This window comes from Mixophyes fleayi, chromosome 3, assembly GCF_038048845.1.
Source record: "Mixophyes fleayi isolate aMixFle1 chromosome 3, aMixFle1.hap1, whole genome shotgun sequence".
Taxonomy (NCBI): domain Eukaryota; kingdom Metazoa; phylum Chordata; class Amphibia; order Anura; family Limnodynastidae; genus Mixophyes; species Mixophyes fleayi.
Window position 1 is genome coordinate 31,746,052 of NC_134404.1, and position 14,696 is coordinate 31,760,747.

At 43.0% G+C, this 14,696-nt stretch overlaps 1 protein-coding gene across 2 annotated transcripts in view; it reads left to right on the top strand.

Annotated features, from left to right (window-relative positions):
- The first annotated feature begins 364 nt into the window (after positions 1 to 364).
- SLC25A27 (solute carrier family 25 member 27) overlaps positions 365 to 14,696 on the top strand; it is a 43,428-nt gene continuing 29,096 nt past the window's right edge. For both annotated transcript variants that reach the window (XR_012689534.1, XM_075201322.1), the window contains exons 1-2: positions 365 to 502; positions 10,118 to 10,306. Coding sequence is in view for 1 of the 2 variants with exons in the window: in XM_075201322.1 (XP_075057423.1) it covers positions 412 to 502; positions 10,118 to 10,306 (280 nt within the window). In the remaining variant the exon portion in view is untranslated. The remainder of the gene's footprint in view (positions 503 to 10,117; positions 10,307 to 14,696) is intronic.

Sequence of the window (14,696 nt, forward strand, 5' to 3'; positions counted from 1 at the left end):
TAAATAGAAGAACCTCCAGCCAACTGGATGCATAAGTAATCATATTAGTTATGGCTAAATACACATTGTAAGTTATATTCCTGGTAAAGAGGTGCCACATTTTCCTACCATAACATGATGCATGTCTATTTATCATAAGGACTGGTCTTGTAAACTCTTCATGGAGTTTGCAGTTATTATTAGTCCTTGACATTATTATTGATAATAGTAATATTATTGTGTAGTGATGACATTTGCATAACTTATAAATCACACATTACTGACCCCCCACTTATGGTAACTGTGAGCTGATGGCCAAACACACAGCTGCCTGCTAAGACTACATGTCCCGTCGTCCTCTGCGCCCCACGTGACGCCCCATGTGACCAGCGTGGTGGTGCCCTGCATGCTCCCTGCACCCTGCAGCTGGGCATGTCACCCGAGGACAGGGCAGTGCCCGACACATGGCCCCGGGTCAGCAAGTTTGTCCTGTCCGCCTGTGCAGCCAGTGTGGCCGAGCTAGGTACCGATAGTGTCTGTCTGTCCTTCTGATTACAGGGTAGAACTAGAAGTCCCAGCGTGCCTTGATAGCCATTTATCACCACTGCCTGGCATGCAGGGACTTGTAGTACCACAGCAGCTAGAAAGTCACAGGTGAATGTCATTATGTATATTTCTTAATGGGTCTGTGTTGCTGCTGTTGCTTTACTATGTAACATCCATTACACAACAAGGTTCTCTGCAGTTCTACATACATGTAGAGGAAAGAGCTGATATTACACCCAGCATATAAAATACGAGAATTGGCCCTGTGCAGTTCTTTGTACATGCAGAATGACAGATTTTGAGAATTACAATAGACCATTGTGTTACTTTAGGTTACACATATCTTGGTATATTCATATTTTCTTAAGCCTGGTGCAAATTTACTAGATTATCATGACTGCTGTATCATTGCTCTGTGTGCAGCTTCTGTATATCCTATATGCTAGAGGTACATCTGCATGTATCGTAAGATAAGTGCAGCTCAAAATACAGGTGTAAGAACACAACTGTGTACAGGGCCACCTTAACAACTTTATGGGCCCCCGGGCAATGCAGTGTACCGGGCAGGGCCGTAACTAGGGCTGTGCGACAGGGGCGACCGCCCAGGGCGCAATGCTGAAGGGGGCGCAATTTAGGAATATTTTAGGTTAATTTGGCTAAAATTGAGGACTAGGGGGGCGGCATTTGTCTTTCTCGCCCAGGGCACTAGAATTCTAAGTTACGGCTCTGGTACCGGGCCCCTAAAATATATATATATATATATATATATAGTGTGTGTGTGTGTGTGTAAAAAAAATATATATATGTAAAAAAAAACGTGATTATATATAATCACTTTTTTTTTTACATATATATATATATATATATATATATATATATATAGGGGCCCCCTTAACTTACCTTAAGTCCGATCCTCTTCTTTTTTCCGCGCCGCTGAGTCTCTTCTGCCCTCTTCCGTGCTGTGGTTGCAGTGAATGCTGGGTGTGACATCACGCAGCATTCACTGCGAGCACAGAAGAGGGGACCAGGGAGGTAGCCGGATCACTGCTGATGTGACCGCAAGGTAAGTATTTTTTTTGGATTCGGACGGGCCCCCTTTGACTGCAGGGCCCCCGGGCACCTGCCCATCGTGCCCAATGGAAGAGACGGCCCTGACTGTGTAGACGCATCTTCATGTCCGGCAGTGGATGAGCAATAGTGTTATCCTTTATTTATAGGACTGCGGAATTGGTGGCGCAATATAAATTAATGGTGATGATGATATAAAGTGCACACACACTGTTGCCTGGAAACATCCCCACCCCCTGTTCAGAACTGTTGTCAGCAGGTGCGGGCTGGGAGAGGGAAGCCGGGGGGGCACACAGGCGACCGCATCACTTGACACACGATGCGGCCACATCCTTGATGACGCGGCTGCATCGCATGTTATGTGATGCGGCCGCGGTGAAAACAGGATATACTGCATCCGGGGGGCGGCCGGCTGGCCTACCCCCCGGCCCTAATAGCGGTAAGACCGAGCGGCCTGGGCCAGCAAACCCCTGGTTGTCAGGTTGGTCCCCTTCTTGGGAGCAGCCATGGATCTACAGATCTGTTCTGATCCGTTCCGCTCCCCGTCTGTGGTATGAGCCCCCCTGCCCTTTCACAGGGCAGGCAGCATGTCATAGTAGAATACAGAAGAGTCTGACAAATGGAAGAAGGTAAGTGAGGGTTTATCATAATAGTGGGGGAGGCTGGATATTCATTTATTGGTGATTGTGGGTAGTAATCATTTAATAGTGGGTGGGAAATATTAATTGGTGGGGCAAATTAATTAATTGTGAGGACTATTTAATTTAATAGTGGGGTCATAGTAATTGCTATTAATTTAAGGTGTTGTAATGGCATTGTTTAATTAATGCCAAGGTGGTTTGGGGCATATTAATTTAATGTGGGACTGAGTTTTAGAAGAAGGAGCGGTATTTATTAATTGTGAACACCAGTTATTTAATATTGGGACAATTTGGGAGGAAATAGGGTTAATTATTAAATGTGAATACTATTTTTTTTTTTAATACTGGGGTTGTTTTGGGGGGAATAGGTGTATTTATTAAATGTCAAAGCCATTAATTTAATGTCAGGGCATGGTGGGGGGAATTAGGTTTGTCTATTAAATCTGAATGCGATTTATTTTAATGCTGGTGCTAATTTGGGGCAATTAGGTATATTTATTTATTTATTTATTATTATATGAATGCTATTAATTTATTGCCGTGGCTGGTAGGGAGGAAATAGGTCTATTTATTAAATGTTAATATTATTAATTTAATGTTGGGCAAGTAAGGAGGCCTAATTATTAAATGTAGGTGATATTGATTCACCATCAGGGCTGGTTGGGGGAGGGAGGCCTAAATGGATTCACTCATTGCTAGATTTTCCATATTTTATGTATCTTCCTTTTTACTAACCAGGGCTCCAACATTCCAGGATCCAGACAAGCAGCAACTAAGCTTAAGAGACAAGCAAACGCAGGTAGTGAAAACTACAAGAACAGGTAGGAGAGCGCAGCACCATCTGCTAACTGTCCTGATTCGGGTGGGACAGTCCTGATTTTATGTGACTGTCCCGCTCAGTAAGGACTTTGTCCTGATTGCAACAATAGTTGGGGTGTATGTCCTGCTTCACACTGTACTGCTCGTTAAGGGCAAGCAACATGCACTACAGGTAGATACAAGCAGCTCACCCATAATAAGCAGTACAGTGTAAACCAGGACATCCATCCCAACTATCCTTGTAGTCGGAACAAAGTCTTGACCAGAATCGGGACAGTTGGCTACCATTGCCCGTGTATTTTAAGGGGATGGGAAGAGATGGAGAGCAGCCTAGCACTGGCTCAAATGATAGCCATGCTCCTTTCACACACTGGTAGTGTGGGATGGAAACCCCCCTATAGAAATCTTGCGTTGCTCCTGGACAGATAGAGCAGTAGACACAAGATAAAGCGCTTTCACAACCAGAAACTTACCTGTCCATGAAGGTGGCGCAGAAATGCACTGGTTCAGTCTCATTCAGGCTCCTTTCTCCAGCCGTTGGGTCCATCTTTTAAACAAAAACCATTACTAACAACAATAATTCAAACAAGATTTCAGTAAAATATTTTAACCAGAATAGAGAAAATGAAACGCGTCGCTCTACGCAATGATTTCCTGAACTGCAAATTGCACTCCTAAAAATAAAAAAATTTTTTTTTTGTATGTAAAACCAAATTTACATCCAGAAAAAACCATTGCTACATACATGAAAATAATTCAGCAATCACATGACTGCCAGTATCCGGACCCACTGCTGCAGCTGAAGAAACGTCTTGGTGCTTCAAAACATCAGGATCTATCTCTGCCTCCAAATTATTTGCAATACAGATATTGTGAAAAATGCTGCAAACAATAACTAGAAGGCAGCCTTTAGATGGTGAGTATAAAATGCACCGCCGGATTTGTCGTAAACAGCGAAACCGCCTCTTAAGTACCCCAGGGGGTATATTTACTAAACTGCGGGTTTGAGAAAGTGGAGATGTTTCCTATAGCAACCAATCAGATTCTAGCTGTCATTTTGTAGAATGTACCAAATAAATGATAACTAGAATCTGATTGGTGCTATAGGCAACATCTGCAGTTCTTCAAACCCGCAGTTTAGTAAATATACCACCAAAGGTTTTTTCAACTAACCCTCTGGTGGCTGTATGTGCCGCTTGGTATCTTTTTTTCAGTAGCAGAGACAGGATTGATGACTGGAGTCAGCAACCAGGTCCAGCTCCCATATTCTGCATCACCTAAAAAAAAAAATTGAACATTAGTTTATTGTATGGTAATGTTTCATTAAATTGATTATAATTCTCTTTATAATTGATTACATGCTATACTTTTTATGACTTACCTGTCACGAGCTGCCGCCGCGGCTCGCTTTCTGCCTGCCCCAGCGTCCCGGCCGTCACCATGACGACCGGGACGTCACTTCCCTCTAACTCCCGACCATTGCTGAGGCAACGGCCAGACGACCAGCAGTGTAGCGCCACGTCCCGGCAACAGGGGACAGCCGGGCGCGTGCGCAGAGGGATCTAATAGCCTGCTGGCTATTAGGCTGTAATTAATTCATCAGTCAGCTCCTGGGAGTATTTGCAGAGCTAGACTCTGATTGGCTCACCTGTACATTTAAGGCAATGAGGTCTGCAGCCTCACTGCCGGTTATAGCGTTCTGTCCTCAGTCCTGCTGCCTGCTTGTGCTATCTGTTTGGTTCTTGCTACCTTGGATTTGACTACCCGTGTTTTGACCTCTGCTTGTTTTTGGACCTGTGACCCTTCTCTTCTGACCTCGAACTTTTTGCCTGGATTTCGGATTTTGCTTCTCTGCCTGTGTGTCTGACCCTTCGCTTGTCTCTGGATATTGCATCTGTGCTTGTGACCCTTTGACCTAGGATCCTTCTTAACTACAGGCCGCCAATCACTCCACTAGGGGCTCCAGCGAACACCGGGCCTTCAGAGTAATCCCCGAGTTTCACTGTACTGGCTTGGGAGTTCCTAACATTACCTAAGCCTCCATCCATGTGGAAAATGACCCTGCTCAAACTTTGTGAACAGCACTGAGTTCTGCAATATAAAAAAATCATGTGATGATCCTGGGAATCCTACACCAACATTCCGAATTTTGTTTCTGGCATCATAAACCACCTGCACATTCATAGAATGGAAGTACTTTCGGTTTAGAATGCTGTCTACCATTCCGTGCGGAGTTGTGAGCGCCACATGAGTGCGATCAACTGCCCCCAGGACATTAGGCCTCCGTACAACCGCATAAAATGTCGATTTGACCTCCCGCCATTCAGTTTCAGACTGAGGAAATTTAATACATTTCCCAGTCTGTTTTTCAAGGGCTTGTAGGAAAATGTGGGTTGTGAGAAACCCGCAATTACTGACGACGTCCTTTGGACGGTTGGAAAGTTCCCGACGCAAGAAAGTGCAATTACCCAAGCAGCTTTGCCGATCCTGGCACAGCATGGGTTGTGGGGATTGTTGGTGCCAGGTCATTTTTAAGTAGGTCATATAGTGACAAAATAGCATCTGAGAATAGGTGATATAGTCTTATCACCTCATCCTCAGGGACCCCATCAAGTAACCGACGTGTTCGGTACCAACGGGGCCTGAGGATCCAACGGCTGGCCTCAACTAATGCAACCATTGCAGGACCAGCAGCATAGGCAAACCGAGGGGGGGGGGTTCCTAGTGCCTGGAAACCCCCTCCAAGCCTGGGGCATTGTATAATTGAGGTGGCTGGACCCTGCTCCCGCTTCACACAGAAAAGGGAGAGCTGCGTGCACCTAACAGTAGTGCACACAGCATTGCCCATGTATATTATGGGGATAGGAAGAGTTGGAGAGCAGCCAAACACTGTCTAAAATTATAGCCACGCCCCCATGCATGCTGGTCACGCCCACTGGCGTCGTGGTGTGGAAACCCCCCCTCTACAAATCCTGCGTTTGCCCCTTATCAGCATTCTCTCCCTCACTCAATCCTACATCCACCACTTCATTCTCCTCACTTTCTACCACATTCTCTTCTACTCCCTCACCTAGCAAACCATACATATACAGCCACACTGTGCTCCTGAATGGCTCCTTTAGTAAATTAACAAATTACGAAAATATTAAATTAACTATATGTAAAAAAAATAAATAAATATGTTGAACTAGATAAAAATAAAAAAAGTTAGCTGGCTTATACAAAGTAATATATATATTAATAAAAATACAAATCCTCTATGGAATTTTCATTCCGCTGTGAAGTTCACTGTAGTTTTCCTCACTGCTCTTGTAAATCTCTCTGATGGCAGTTGAATGTGAGATATGCACCAAAAAAATTGTTATTTTATACTCTTTGGACCATACAATTTTATTTTTTCCACAGAGGATGCATATTACTGTAATCTGACACAAAAAAAATAAAAATTGGATATTATAGAAATTTTACTAAACATTACTTTACAGACATCTTTATAATTTTTATATTATCATTTCCACCCCCCCCCCCCCTCAAAAAAGGTGTGTTCTAAACTGATGTGTAGACGCTTTTAACGCTTCTTCACCACCTTCAGAGGTGCGAACAAAATAAAGCCAAATCACAATTTGATAATATAGGCGGAAAGGCGATGTTCAACAATTGAATTGCTGATTTCACCCCTCCCTATACTTCTTCTACGGGCTTGCTGCAAATTTGTGTTAATATAAAATAAAAAAAAAATGCTATGAAATATATCTTTTATATGGCTCTAGTTCCAATAAATACAGATTTATAAAATTAGTTCGGGATGGACTCTAACATTTTAGGACAGTCCTGGTTAAGGTGACCTATACCATTGTGATGTCACTAGTTTCTAGTGAGTTGATTGGCTCCCGGCTTATGAATATTTGTTCGGCCCACAAAGCACCTGGTGTCTCCTGTTTTTATGGAGTTGATAGGCCGTTTTCTCCTGAATATTCATTCAGTACATAAAATGACTACCTCCACTGTGTGTTGACAATGGCTGCTCATTAAAGTCACCTTTAACCAGTAGTTTTCCCTAAATATTGTCTATTGTAATCCAGAGTGTCATAAAATGTTAGAGAGTCTATCCTGACCTGATTTTTCTAGATCAAACATAGCTTATTTTTCCCAAATTCACTTAGTGTATTGCATCCAAATATAGTTTTAAGCTGGACTCGGCACATGTACACAATGGAGCAGCCATTTTATGGGCTGAACCAATATTTGGCGTGTTTCACTAGTGACTTAACTGGCTTCATGCCCCAGTGATGTCACTTGTTCCTAGTAAACGGATTGGCTACTGGTTCCTAAAAATATTGATTCAGCCCATCATGTGCTTTCTGTGAGCGATTCCTGTGTTTTAAATGTGATTGATTTCTGGTGACGACTTTTGCCTACGACTTCTGGCAACGGCTACTGGTAACGATTTGGCAGAGACTATTGGCTAAGACTTCTGGTTCCGACTTTTGGCTTGACACACGGATTACGCTTACTGATAAAACAATTCCCAATAATGGATAAAGAAAGTGTAACATCAGTGACACTTGGGAGACCTTAATATGTCCCCAATCATGCTGCCCTCCAGGGACTTTATCGACAACATCAAGTTGGTGCTTGAACACCTTAAAGTCCTTTACTCTCCACTGCTGAGTAAATGTCTGTCCGAGATCATCGACAAAATGAGATCTGAAAACCTCATGAGCAGAATTGAAAAACTGATGTTCTCAGTTGTGAATGATTATCTGCTGGGGACACACATTATATTTGATTTTTTTCAAAGGTAAAAGTGACTCATAAGCTAATTGATTCTGTCGCACAACAATGTTGGTCAGGGGGTAGTTTTCTTGTGTGAAATTGTATAACGGGTGGTAATAGGGTAAGGTAGTGAGGTTAAGAGGGTGGTTGAGGAATACTATAAGCTTGTCTGAAAAGGTGGATTTTCAGAGAACGCTTGAAAGTTTGTAGACCAGAGGAGACTCTTATTGTGTGAGGGAGAGAATTCCATAGAGTGGGTGCAGCCCGAATAAAGTCCTGTAACCGGGAATGGGAGGATGTAATGAGGGAGGATCTTGTGCAGAACGGAGTTGCTGAGTTGGGAGATATTTAGACAAGAGAGGAGATGTATGTTGGTGCAGATTTGTTGATGGCCTTGTAGGTTAGTAAATGTATTTTATATTGGATTCGGTAGAAAACAGGCAACCAGTGTAGAGGCATAAAGTAATAATGTCCAGCAAGATGTAATATAGGCAGTAATAATGTCCAGCAAGATGTCACATGGCCAGTAATAATGCCCAGCAAGCTGTAATATAGGCAGTAATAATGCCCAGCAAGATGTCATATGGCCGGTAATAATGCCGAGCAAGATGTCACATGGCCAGCAATAATGCCCACCAAGCTGTAATATAGGCAGTAACAATGCCCAGCAAGCTGTAGTATAGACAGTAATAATGCTCAGCAAGATGTCACATGGCCAGTAATCATGTCCAGCAAGATGTCACATGGCCATTAGTGCACGCAGCATTGCCTGTGTATTTGAAGGGGATTGGAAGAGCAGTCTAGACCTAACATTATTGCCACACCTCCTTGCATGCTGGTCATGCAAACTGGTGTCATATGTAAATAAGCGAAGTTTGAAAAACCATCATTTTAGGAGAAACATAGAAACGCTGAATTTAATGAAGGAGGTGGGCTGAAGACTGCATCACCACCTGGTAAGAGTTCACTACGCTGGACCCTCCTCTCCAGCCAGAGATCTGGAGGCTGCTCTGAGCAGATGTTTTTCTCCCAGGGCTCCTTCAGCCAAAAACCCAGGTGTGACTGGGGGACCAATTGTAAGCTGGAATCAAGAAATTGCAACTTGTGATTGGCGCTCCTGATCACGTCCCTTCTGTCCATCCCTATTTTAAGTCGCAACCAATTAAAGTGACAGTGGATAGGTTTAGTGATGTTTTAACCGTTTCTATCATGCATATTTCCAGCCAGACTTTATATCCTGGAAAAGTGGGTTCAGAGTGATTTTACTAGGGCAGTTCCTAACAGCGGAATGTGGGTGTAGTAGTGTTTGTAAATACTAGTGAAAAGGTTTGCAATATTTTTGATGCACTCCGAAAAATGGAATGCTACTGCAATGCTGTCAAACCTTAGTAACAGCAGTCACAGGTATGATGACACTGAAAGTTTATTGTCAGGCCCATTTAAATTTGTTAAAAAGAATAAATCAAATGCATGTACCTAATTCCACTGGGTAAGAGGCCTTGATGTGTAAGAGACTTTGAATAGGACAGGGCAGACTAAGGCCTGTTGTCAATCACAGCTTTAGAATGTTCACAGGCCCAGAACAACCTGTTGTCAATCACAGCTTTAGAATGTTCACAGGCCCAGAACAACCTATTGTCAATCACAGCTTTAGAATGTTCACAGGCCCAGAACAATCTGTAGCCAATCACAGCTTTAGAATGCTCACAGGGTCCGTACAACCTGTAGCCAATCACAGCTTTAGAATGTTCACAGGCCCAGACCACCCTGTAGCCAATCATAGCTTTAGAATGCTCACAGGGTCAGTACAACCTGTAGCCAATCACAGCTTTAGAATGTTCACAGGCCCAGACCAACCTGTACCTAGAGTTTTAGGGGCAGATTCAATTGGCCGCGATGTTCCTCAGAACATCACGGCCGCGCATTATGGTAAAAAATAAAGCTCATTTTTACTCACATCTCTATGGCACCTTTCGCAGATTTCTTTACAATTGAATTCCCCCCCTTAGAATGTCCATATACTCAGACCAGTCTGTAGCAAAAGATATCGTTAAAAATCTCACAGGCCCAGAACATCTGTAACCATTTAGATTTAGAATGCTCACAACACAATTAGGAGACCCATCTGCAGTAGTGAATGCCCCTTTATATGAAACAACATTGTACGTTGTCTAAAACCTGTCTACAAAATGTTACATTTCTATAATTCTGTCATTCTATAATAACATTGTCAGAGATCAGTGTAAGTCAGGGACAATGTGTTAATATGACATTCTTTATATTTACAGTGACATTTCCACTGGATCTCACCAAAACCCGCCTACAGATACAAGGAGAAACTGCTTTAAAACAACATGGAGACAGAGGTTCGGCTGTGCCGTACAGAGGCATGGTGCGCACGGCGGTCGGTATAATGCAGGAGGAAGGATTACTGAAACTGTGGCAGGGCGCTACGCCTGCGGTCTACCGCCACATTGGTAAGGAGCTCTGGACATACACATGGGGAAATCACCTGAATGTCTTCTGACAAGAGTTGTATTTGTTACTTGGTAATAGTGTAGTATGAATATTAGAGATGCTGAGGCTTGGTTCCCCGAGAACCGAACACACCCGAACTTAGCAGGTCCGAGTACCAAGCCGGGTCGACTCTGTACTTTCGCGCACCCTCGGATTTGAAAACAAGGCAAAACGTCATTGTTACATCGTCGGATCACTCGAGTTTTGGATTCTATAAGTACCGCCCTTCACGGTGGTCCAGCGCCATTTCACAGAGGAACACAGAAGGGGTAGCACAGTTCTTAGCAGTTCTAGTGCAGTTGGGCAGCGTCATAGGTAGAAAAGAAAGAGGAGGGGTAGCAGTGTTCTTCAAAGTCTACAGTGACATTCAAGAGAGCTCAATTGCTATTGTCATTGCTGATATGGAAAGAATTAATAGGTCTGGCAGGCTTGGTCTTCTAAATCATAATGTACAGTGTTATATAGGTAACACACAAAGAGGAGAACTCCATTGCTAATTGTCATTGCTGAAATATAAATACTAGGGCTGGCAGGCTTGGTGTAAATCTGCAGTCACTTTGTACTGTGTTATATAGGTAACACACAAAGAGGAGAGCTCCATTGCTAATTGTCATTGCTGAAATACAAATAGGTCTGGCAGGCTTGGTCTCTTAAATCTGCAGTCACATTGTACTGTGTTATATAGGTAACACACAAAGAGGAGAGCTCCATTGCTAATTGTCATTGCTGAAATACAAATAGGTCTGGCAGGCTTGGTCTCTTAAATCTGCAGTCTTTGTTTGAAAATGTATGAAAATAATATTGTGACCTGTGAGGTGGTCAAAAATTGAAATTAGTGTTAATGTGGTTAATAATAATGTAGGGGGGGGGGGGGGGGAAAGCAAAAATATGTGATTTTATAAAAAAAAAAGGGATTTTAGGGAAAAAAATCTTGATCCAAAACCAAAACACGCAAGGGCGGTCTTGCCAAATCAAAACCAAAACACGACGTTAATTTAGATCCAAAACCAGAAGACAGGAATCAGTGAACATCTCTAATTAATATTAGTATGTTGAGGGTGTATGAGTACTTGTCCTTTAGTCACACTAAACGCACCATTCCAGCTTCTGGACCAGTAACTAGGCTATTATTTCTATATGTTTATTTATCCCTAAGGATATTACTGTTACCAGTTTTGGACATTTGTATGTGGAAATAAAGGCAACATAGAATTAATGTTTGTTAAAGTTTCCTCACTGAGTAAATATATTGATATATACTTATAATGCTGCTTAAGGCATTTGGAGAATATTATTTGGATACCCCCTTGATTAGCTGTACCACACTAAGCTGAAGTAAAAATATTAATTGTGAGGCAATTTCTCTTCTAGTTGTATCCTAGCAATAGTGAAGCTTTGTGGTTCTTATTTTACGGTAGTCAATAAACCCATTTGAATTAATTGGTTAATTTTTCAAATGTTGATTTTTATTGCCTCAGACTGCAAGTAATTCTTCCAAAAATCTCCCTCTATTAGTTACTTATTAATGCTGCATCAGCATTAATAAAATTCTTTAAACTTAGATTTGTGATTATTGTCTCGGGGCTAAAACATCTGTGTGTATTTGTGTACTACTACAGTGTGTGTGTTTATGATTTACAGTTGTGCATGAGTAAATTTGTAAAGTAAAGATTAGTATTGGTGGAAAATGGACACACTGCTTATTTGCATGACTATTTAGAGTTGCACGTATCTTGTACTCGGGTAGGTACGTTACTGCTCTGTGTGGCCTTATTAGTGTGTTACTGCTCTTCGTGGGTGTGTCCGTGTATTACTGCTCTGCGTGGGTGTGTCTGTGTGTTACTGCTCTGCGTGGGTGTGTCACTGCTCTGCGTGGGTGTGTGTTACTGCTCTTTGTGGGTGTGTCTGTGTGTTACTGCTCTGCGTGGGTGTGTGTTACTGCTCTTCGTGGGTGTGTCTGTGTGTTACTGCTCAGCGTGTGTGTCTGTGTATTACTGCTCTGCGTGGGTGTGTCTGTGTGTTACTGCTCTGCGTGGGTGTGTCTGTGCGTTACTGCTCTGCGTGGGTGTGTCTGTGCGTTACTGCTTTGCATGGGTGTGTCTGTGTGTTACTGCTCTGCGTGGGTGTGTCTGTGCGTTACTGCTTTGCATGGGTGTGTCTGTGTGTTACTGCTCTGCGTGGGTGTGTTACTGCTCTGCGTGGGTGTGTCTGTGTGTTACTGCTCTGCGTGGGTGTGTCTGTGTGTTAATGCTCTGCGTGGGTGTGTCTGTGTATTACTGCTCTGCGTGGGTGTGTCTGTGTATTACTGCTCTTCGTGGGTGTGTCTGTGTTACTGCTCTGCGTAGGTGTGTCTGTGTGTTACTGCTCTGCGTGGGTGTGTCTGTGTGTTACTGCTCTGCGTGGGTGTGTCTGTGTGTTACTGCTCTGCGTGAGTGTGTCTGTGTGTTACTGCTCTGCGTGGGTGTGTCTGTGTGTTACTGCTCTGCGTGGGTGTGTCTGTGTGTTACTGCTCTGTGTGGGTGTGTCTGTATTACTGCTCTGCGTGGGTGTGTCTGTGTATTACTGCTCTGCGTGGGTGTGTCTGTGTATTACTGCTCTGCGTGGGTGTGTCTCTGTATTACTGCTCTGCGTGGGTGTGTCTCTGTATTACTGCTCTGCGTGGGTGTGTCTCTGTATTACTGCTCTGCGTGGGTGTGTCTGTGTATTACTGCTCTGTGTGGGTGTGTCCGTGCGTTACTGCAGGTACTTACTCCTTTTCAGAGTGTCAGTTATTTGCCTGTGCTATAGTTGTATAGCTTCCTTCATATCTCTGTCTCCTGCCGTTTCCTTTACACTCAGTATTGTCTCACTAGCTATGTTTCAGGTTTATTGATATAGATAGATACAAACGTACACACTGGAAGATTTTTCTTAGTATGTATAAAACAGAGTGGATGTATGTCTGAAAATGTTTAACCCACTTCTGGGAGATTTAAAAAAATTATAAACGCTAGCAGACTGGCAGCTTTTTGGTCAAAATTGAAAACAGTCGCCAATTTATATCATTGCAAATGCACTGATTTTTTGTTACTGTGTTCTATTTCTGTATTAGAAATGTACAGATTTCTTATGCAATAGCCAATTGTTGGAGGAAATTTGTTTTGTAACTTCTGAATAGTATGTCATGATTTAGGTATTTAACTTTTCTAGAGGAAATCCCAATTAGGCTAATTAGACAGCAGGGGGAGTTACCTGTATCCTGTCTTGCTAAAAGGATAGATGCACTACATGAATAATGTAAACAACAAGTGATTTGAGAACTCACAGATAGATGAAAATTCTGTTAAAGTATACAATTGTGTTAAATTCAAGGTTAGAGGATATGTTACATCCTGATGGTAATTATTGAATGTGATATACCAGACTTTGCGGTGCCAGCTAGGACAGGGGCTGGGTTACCTCCTGCCAAGTAAGGGCTGCAAAATTGTATATAAAAATCTATGTTTTACCATGTAATGTATCATTCCATCTGTAACTTCTGGATGATCACCGGTACCTCAAACTGGTGTGTAAAAATCCTTGTCTGGGCTCTTAAGCAATAAACCATCACTGCTTGAAGATTCTGCCTGAGACTATTACCTGTAGTATCCTGTGAAAAACAGATAAGAGCTTACAATCTAATCTGTTCCCCGGCTGTCCTGTGTTGAACCCAGTGTCTCTGTGTCAATGCTCTGCCCGCTACCCAACAGTCCTGATCCATAGTAAGCGGTCAGGAGGTACCAGCGATCCCACAGCAAAGAGGGATTACAGCAGCTATACCACTTACCCCAGAGGTACGCGTTTCTTAGTGCCGCAAAGGGTCCCAGTGGTGGCAGCCGAATTCTCCTACAATTATTGTGCAGTTGGCATTCGCAGTTGGCGAGTATCTGGTGATACCAGTAGGAGCGGGCAGTAACAGTCGGTTACTGATGGTGAGAATGAAACCCAGATAAACTGTGCAGGAATAACCTCCCTCTGTTCGCAACCCTTCTACAGACCGGGTGGCGAAGTAAGTCCATCCGGTCACAGGGACAAAACACAGCAATAACTGGTGTCTTTTTTCAACCTCATCAACTATGTTACTATGTTAGGTTGGGGGAGGACGATTTGGGTGCCATCTGCGTAAAGGTGGATGTGGCTGCGGCAAGACTGATTTTCCTTGCAAATCGTTCTTCCTCTGTTGAATCACTCTGTCAGTCTCTACACTGGTTGCCTGTTTTCTACCGAATCCAATATAAAATACTTTTACTAACCTACAAGGCCATCAACAAAGCTGCACCAACATACATCTCCTCTCTTGTCTCAAAATATCTCCCAACTCGGCAACTCCGT